The 8,287-nt window shown below is 37.5% G+C and overlaps 1 protein-coding gene across 1 annotated transcript; it reads right to left on the bottom strand.

Moving 5' to 3' along the window:
- Positions 1-666: 666 nt before the first annotated feature.
- LOC124366490 lies at positions 667-2,379 on the bottom strand. Its single transcript, XM_046823078.1, has one exon. The coding sequence runs from the start codon at positions 2,377-2,379 to the stop codon at positions 667-669; it is 1,713 nt and encodes a 570-aa protein (XP_046679034.1).
- Positions 2,380-8,287: the final 5,908 nt, after the last annotated feature.

The following is an 8,287-nucleotide window of genomic DNA, read 5'->3' as shown; positions in this document are numbered from 1 at the left end:
TGTTCCATCGGCGTGGCCCATCCCGGGATGAGGAAACTCTACGGTTTAAATCATGCAGATCAAAAACAATGTACCGGTGGTCACTACCCGTGTAATCCTCTACCACCCTCTAGCCAGAGATCCTCGAAAGAAGAGACTCAGACGCGAAGGTTACGTCAGGAATCGTGCCTCTCTGCCCGGGGCGCCTGAAAGTAGGCGTGTCGCCCTGGTTGAGGACGACGAGCCCGGCCCTGGCGATGAAGTCCAAGATGTATTTCCCCCGGGAGTTGGTAGAGGGCATACCCCACTCAACGGCCCTCGCGTTGAAATCACCGCCAACGACAACGTGCCCAGTGGTGCCGAGCACGCTCTCCTCCAAACGATCAATCTTGTCGCGGAAGTCTTGGATGGCCTCGTTTGGGGTGAGGTAGCAACTGAAGAAAGTTACATCCCTACACCTTATCCAGACGAATCCTCGGCCACGTCCGTGACTCCGCACCATAACTTCTTGTGAGTTCCGGGCCCAGAAAGCTGCAGTACCTAGACTGTCTGGGATCCAAATGCCTGGGTCCCTGTCCCGATACTGCTCGCTGACTAGGAGCGCGTCGACACCGAGTTCTCGGGCGAGCTGATTTAGAAGATTATCAGCCCCCCAGGATCTTTGAAGATTGGCCTGTAGGATACGGATTATTGGCCTCTGCCTTTTGCCTGTTCGAGTGCGGATCTAAAAACACCGCACTGACCAGAACCAGGTAAGTGACCAAGAGCATTCCCAGCAGAACCTGTCTCCTTACAGAGGAAACAGGAGAGGCTCGAGGTGCAGTCTTTCTTCTTGTGGCCTTGGTCTCCGCACCGGAGGCAGTTGAAACTTCGGTCGGGCCCTCTGCAGGTAAGGGAAGAGTGACCGAACGCTAGGCACCGGTAGCATCTTTGCACGATGACCCTTTGTTTGAGCCTGCAACTCACCCATCCGACTCTCAGGTGCTGGAGGCTAAGCAGCTTATTAGCGTGCTTTTCGCCCAATTCAGCAATTGCCATACGCTGCTGGCTCCGATTTGGTTTTGTCAACCAGACCTTGAGACCTCCCGCTTCTCCCGGTAGTTCTGGAAGCGCCTTCTTTAACGCTTTGATCACCTCGTCCTCTGTAGATAGAACGTCTAGGTCTCGGATCTCCACTGAACATCTCGGTTGAAGGGTTCGAATAGAGCCTTTGTCACCAAGAGCGGTTTTGAGGGAAGCAGCAAAACCGTCCTTGTCCCTCGATTTTCCCAGTTCGAGGAGAACATCCCCGTTCTGGGTTCGTCGGATGGACTTGATTGTAGTCTCCGTCTCTTCCGGTTTCGCCTGGGTTTTAATCTGTCCTAGGACATCGGCGAAAGATCGCCCCCCTAAGGGTTTGATCAAAATCGCCTCAGGCCTAGGCTTCTTGAGCCTGGGTCGTGAAGGCTTCCTGGAAGTTTTGCTAGGGGTCTCCTTAACCGGTTCAGAGACTTGGACTTTCTTCTTCCCTTTTGCAGGCGTCTTTTTTGAGGCAGCCTCGGCGCGCTTTAGCTGTCTCCTCTCTTTTTTTGACAGGCGTCTCTCCCAGTTCCCCAAAGGTGTTTGCGGAGCGGGCCCCTGCGAGTTGAGAGATGTCGATGGGATTGACGCTGGGATTAGAGCAGCTGCTGGTGCAGGAACCCCTACCGGAGCAGGAACTAAATCAGCAGCCGGAACGTCCTCAGTCTGTGTGGAAGCAGAGAAGAAGACTGGATTCGGCGCTGGATCCAATTCCCTAAGCTCAGGGCTTCCCGGCGAAGAACCTCTCTGCCGCTTTACTCGCTTTCTGGCTTGGGTCTGAGACTCAGCCAGATAAGCTTGAGCTTGAGGTGAATCAGATATGACACGGTTCATGATGTCGCGCTCCTGCTTCACCGCCTTCAGCCTGATCTTCCGGCATTCCTCGATTTCACCAAGGAAATCATCGAGTTTCGGAATTCCATCCTTAATCGCCTTGTTCACGTTCCTCTGAGTAAGGAGAGCCTTGGCCATCTCCTTCAAAAGAGCTTTCATTTTTTTTAGTGACAGGTCCTCCTCTTCGCTGGCATCGTCATGCTGCTGCTGAAGCATTTGCAGACCGAATGCCGCACGAAGAGAGCTGTTGCTGGGAGGAATTCCTTGAGGTGTTTCCGGGTTGGTCACCTCCATCGCCAGATCGACCTCTTCTTTCCTCTTTCCGGATCCGGACGACGATCCGGTGTCACTAACAGCCTTGAACGGCACCGGCGGAGGGGAGGTTTTAAGTCTCCTCGTCGGCGTCCCAGTCGTCAAGGTCGGAGACCTTTGCATAATTGAACTGCGCTTGAAAGCGGCTTGCTCCTTCTCCTTTCCATTACTCCTGTATGTAGTTTGACAGTCCATGCTTTTTTGTCACCAGCGCATCGTGCGGCAAGGAGCGGCCCGTTCATTGGCCGAGAGCGGGTGTACCCTTGGAGGTCCTCCTCCCGTAGGAGAGTGGACGCCCCTACCCCAGTTCCCCGGGGCCCGAACCTCCGTTTGCCCAGCACCGATACACACAAGGTGCCGTACGTGCTGGGGGTCGCCCGTGGCAATGCAGAGTCCGATCCCTGCATCCATGCCGCACTTCCTGACCAAGGACCGAAGTAGCTGGCTTCTGACAACACACTGGAGAGGGCCATCGGCAGTGCGAGGCACACATCAGTCCCTGCAGCAAGTCAGGGACACTCCCAGGACTCCCCAGCATGCGCCGGTCGAAAGAAGGTGGAAGGACACCCGTAATGCGGGGTCGAAAAAAAGAAGAAGGCGAGCAAAGTTAGCTCAGAAAAGAATAAAGACAGTGAGCTAAGACCTACAAGATGGGAAGAAAGGCCCTAGCTCTGGAAGAACTGTGAGAAGGTTCTCACAGCTTGGCTCAGGTACCCCGGGGTCGCCAAAACACCCGTACAGTGGAAAGCCCACTGCCCCTGAGGGATATTTATTTATATAGTAAATATTATATAAATTCAAATATTATAAAATATGTCATTATTTTTAACATTCAAACTGCTACATAAGTATTACCATATCGATTTTTTCTGACAATTTCAAATATATTTATTTGTCACATTTATCATACCTATAAAACGTAACAATAATATGAATATACATCATGACATTACTATTTACTTTTTAAAATTATAAAAACATATTCAAATGGCTCGTTATGTGTATTTTGGAGAATATAGTATTTTAAATTGACAACATAAATTTAATATTGGCTATCATATACATGATCCTATGGTCAATTAGACTGTATATTTTGATTCGTTGACCCACTAAAACTTATACCTCAAGATTTGGCCACTACATTGATAACAATAAGAGTAAAGATGCTTTGCTGTAGTCACTATGTAAGTAATATTATTGGCTGAGAAAATGATTTTTCTCTATTACAGGGCTTTTCAGATGATTTTGGATAGGAATAAATCTGTACCAGGCTGTACCCGCATCGTGGATGAAATTGTATAAGTATAATAGTCTGAAATTGTAAGTTTTTACCAAATTTCATGGTAAACACTGCTGTTACTAATCTTCAAAATTGAATACTCGCAGCTTCAGAACTTCCTTAAAAACTGCGTTAAGTTAAAAGGGCATCGGTTGAAGGATTGAATTCAGAGTTCAAAACAGTATTTTTAAATGTAAATAAGGCTTTAATTTCTATGTTAAATTCCAAATTAGTTTAATAGGTTGTAGGCGAATTAAGAGGTCATTTTGTATTTATGCATTAATGTAACGATTTAATAAAAGACGTTATTATTACAAAGTATTGTGTATGGTATAAGTTATAAGGATCTAGATTGGCAGTGCTGGTTTTACCTTCGACTCTTGTTTGTTTTATAATCATGCTAAGGTGTGCATTTAACATTTTGATGCAGTACTACGTAGTTAATTACTTTCTTGCTCTTGTATATGGTTTTTATATACTTTCTTTTCTTTATAGTCCAGATGCAAATAATATAATGTAAATGTCTATCATTAATTAATGTAAGACATTTCGCATTGATCATGATCAATTTATGAATTTGATGCTGTTAAATTTCCTCAGACTTTAAAAGATTTAAAATTTTTATCTGTACATTTTATTGATGTGTAGGTTACGTTGCGTTTTTACACATTATTGAGTTTAATATCCAAGAAACCCATTTCAGAAAGATAAATACTCCACACTGCAACACATAGTGTTACTAGTTTGTTAAAGACAGTTTAGAGAAATGACGTCATCATTCACGCCTACAATCCAGGGACTGCAACGCCAACGAATATCTGTATTGATTTGCCAACCTACCTTTTGAAGGTATTAAATTTAACGTAGTCAAAATTAAAAATGGTTTTATATATTTATTGCTATCAGTTATGCTCAACTTCGCTCGTTATTTATTATAAAAGAACAGGGACACCATTGGCATATTATGTTTAAATGATATTCTAAACACTCCAGATATGTTTACTGGAGGCAATTTCGATCAATTGATCATTTTAGATTTAAATTTAAGAGTATATTATTGAGAAACTGAAGTCGGAGTTTAATACTAATTTTAAAAGTAATCATCATTCATATTTAATGTTTCTAAAATATCTCATTTTATTGAATAAAATCTTTAAAGTTATAAGTAGTTGTAATATTATGGGCCAGTATAGGTCTATCATAAATTTAAAGTCCGTCGCTTTTTATCTATTGCAGTTAAGATATAATAAATTATGGGACTCTGTATTGTTTAAAACGGGAAGTAGGTATCTTTAAGTACAACAAATTTAACTTTTTATAATTGACAGATACACGTATTAAAATAAATTACTATTGGCTTCTTAAACGCACATAAGTAACATTAAACTATATTTTTGAAGCCAAATTTGAATTTGCACTTTGGCCATATTGAGTGTTAATTGTCTAAGAGTGTATAATTATGAGGGTCGTTTTAATAAGTCGTACAAAATCGAATAGTAGATTATTGCGAATAAGCTGGATTCCAAACTAGGCAGCTTTGTTTTAGCTGTGTCCTTTACATAGTTTATTTTTTGTTGTCAATTATTATCTTAAAGGAAATGGACGAAAGTGTGTTTTTAATCGTGATTAAACACTTGTTTTTGAAAGGTTTGAGGTAATTAAAGCTGAGTTTGACAAAGTTCATGATATATCTGCTCCTGTGTTTTAAACTGTTAAATTTGAGTGAATAAGCTCAAATGTGGTCATACATTAACGGAAGATGAATGAAAATCCGCACACCCTGTGAGAGTATCTACCCCTGAAATGATTGACATAATATACGTGAAAAACGCGAGTTACTACAAGTTATAAGTGTAGAGTGTTAAAAAATTTACAGTTTAATTTTCTCTGATGGAGTATTTATTTTATGTAGGCATTATATTACAATTTTGGACAAAATCATCAAAATCTGACTTGCATTAGTTATAACTGTTATAAATTTTTTTAGAATCTTAAAGCCTATCATGTAACCAATTTGTATGCTAATTGGACTGTCATCTATAATATGTTTCGTAAGATTCTCACAGAGGCTAATGGTCTTTTCCACTTTTCACGTTTCAAAATTTCATGGTTAAGATTTTCCTTCCAACAGCCTACCAACCACTCATTTTATGTAGTTTTATAACAACCGCAGCATCAATTCTATGATAAAGTAATTCCAAATTCCTGTTACATTGCAGTTAAATAGATTAAATTTAAACATATCATTTGTTTATTAGTATTTGTCTGTTTTGAACACAATAGAAAATAACATGTAGATTAAACTTATCATAAAACTCGTAATACGCATAATTAATATAAAGAAGCACCTGCGTGATATACTGCGAGTCTGTTGTCAACGACTTCTCATGTCTCAACACTGCCTCAGATGTTCTTAGCTAATGATGCTGCTCGTTTCTTCCTATCATTTCCTACTAACGAGACCAGACCTGAGGCATGTTTGTAACTACCGTTTCGTGCGTTAACGATAATTTTAAGAATCCAAAAAACTCCAGGCCCTCTATATGTGTTATCATATTCTTCTAGTCTTCCATAGTCATCATCACCGTTAGAAATTACCAAAATTTCTTTATCATAATCCTAAATCTTGTTGAGCCAATAAAATCATACAAAATGTTAGAAAACTCCTAAGATAAGACATGAATGTTGAGTCGTTAATAAATAATCACTAATTTATAAATAAACTCAGCGTTTACCACGTTATTTTTGTAATTTTGTAAATCTTTAGTTTTAAATCTTATTTTACGTTGGTTTTAAACCCATAACCAATTATGGACATCAGTATATAACAGATTTGTTTTTCTATATTTTGCATATAAACTCTTTATAATTTCGGTCATGTTAATCTGTTAAGTATCTTATTTTATGTACTTGAAACCGTTTAATCTACCTTCTTATTTTTAAGTTGCCTAGTAATTTATAATAAAAAATATAGTAAACGTTAGATATTAAATTTGTCTTTGATATCCTCATTACAGTATTATTCACACTAAAATATAAGCTAAAGCTTAAAGTGAAATGTCATTTCCCTAAATCTAAACACTTTCTTATTGGATAAACTCTGTAGTCAGCAACGATTTGTCTCAGCATTGAAAATATACAGTTTTGTTACTCTGTGCTTTCACGACAATCAATTTAAACCAATTTAAATTACTCATTAACTAATTACACATAAGGTTTTAATGTCACAAACAATATTTAAATTCAACTGTTGACATTAAAAAGGCTGTTTAAAATAATTAAAATTGTTTCTTGTGTTGTATTGACTATCGGGTTTCTCACAGCGTCAGAGACGAGGGGGGATATCCGGCGTAACTTTCAAAATAATAATAGGCCTTTGTATTAAACAAGCATCCTAGGAATGACCATATAAAAAGAATGTTCAGTAGGTTTTACGTGAATAAGTGAAACACACACATACACGCACACACACACACACACACACACACACACACACACACACACACACACACACTTACAGAATACTATTATATATTTAAACATTGAATAAATGTTTGTCCTGTAAATGTCACTTTTGCATATAGAATGTGTAAAATTATTTGAAATTTACTACCGCAAATATTCTCTGCTTAATTTATAACACCGTTTCCTATAGTTTGTAACTGTATGAATCGATAAAGCGTGCCTCTAAAAGGTTTACCGTGTAACTTGTAAGTGATATTGTTTCTGAGCCGTTATTTTTCCCGTCCACTTACTTCTTAGCGTAGTTAAAGATAAAGATAATAAATTCGTACTTAAAGAAATTATTTCATATTTATTTTATATTACAAGACAACGCTATAGCACTAGCTGATTTATAAATTTGATTTAACAAAACATTTGATATTATATTTTGGAATACCTATTTTCACCTATGAATGATTATTGCTAAATATCAGCTATACTTTTTTAATTTTTGTTGCAAATCTCGTCAACAACAGTCACTGAAATTGCGGTACCTTACATAGAAGTTATGAAAAAGATAAATTTTATTTACATAAAGAATAGTATAAAAATTTGAAGTACCTAATAATAATAATAGACGTAATTAGCAACTTAGCTGCTTAATATAATACCGTGATTTTTTTAAATCACTCTAGATATACAATATTTTGTTTATTAATTCTATATTAGTTGTAGAATGTATTTATATTGATACTTTACCATATTGCATTTTATTTACTATGTTTAGAAACTTAAATATAAATACCTATATACAACTTTATTTTGATAAAAACGTTTTTTATATAGTTGATACTATTATTTAAAATAAATTTGGGAGTTACGTATTTATAGCAAATACGTTTCGTAGAGAATAATTTTTAGAAATTCAAATTGATAATAAATGATTTATTTTACCCAACTTACTTTATATAATTTTCTCTGTATTTTCCCATTGCATGTTTATGTCTTTATTATATCCAAAAATGTGTTCTCTTATTCATTGCTAAATAGACATTTTAGATATAATGTTGATTCCATTGGTATATTATTACTAATATTATGTTGAATCGATATATCCTACTTTTTTATCACATACAGCCTGTTATTTTTTTAAATGATAACTACTATAACTGTATTAAAAACTCCTTATTTGTAGGATACGCAGGCCTATAAATGTAGTTTTAAATTATACAATATATAAAATTTCTCCACGCAGCAAAAATCCATAACTATGATTTCTAAGTAGATAAACAAATGGATATCAGCAAAGTAATCTTTTTATAACTTAGAGAGATATTTTAATGGATTCTTAAAAAAATATATTCTTGTAATTATGAAATT

This window comes from Homalodisca vitripennis, chromosome 7 (assembly GCF_021130785.1).
Source record: "Homalodisca vitripennis isolate AUS2020 chromosome 7, UT_GWSS_2.1, whole genome shotgun sequence".
In the NCBI taxonomy this organism is placed as follows: Eukaryota; Metazoa; Arthropoda; class Insecta; order Hemiptera; family Cicadellidae; genus Homalodisca; species Homalodisca vitripennis.
The sequence above is the reverse complement of the archived record's forward strand: the minus strand, read 5'-3'. Positions and strand labels throughout refer to the sequence as shown.

Excerpts from the sequence above, each read along its gene's own strand:
- LOC124366490 (XM_046823078.1), bottom strand. The coding sequence starts at position 2,379 with ATGGACTGTCAAACTACATACAGGAGTAATGGAAAGGAGAAGGAGCAA.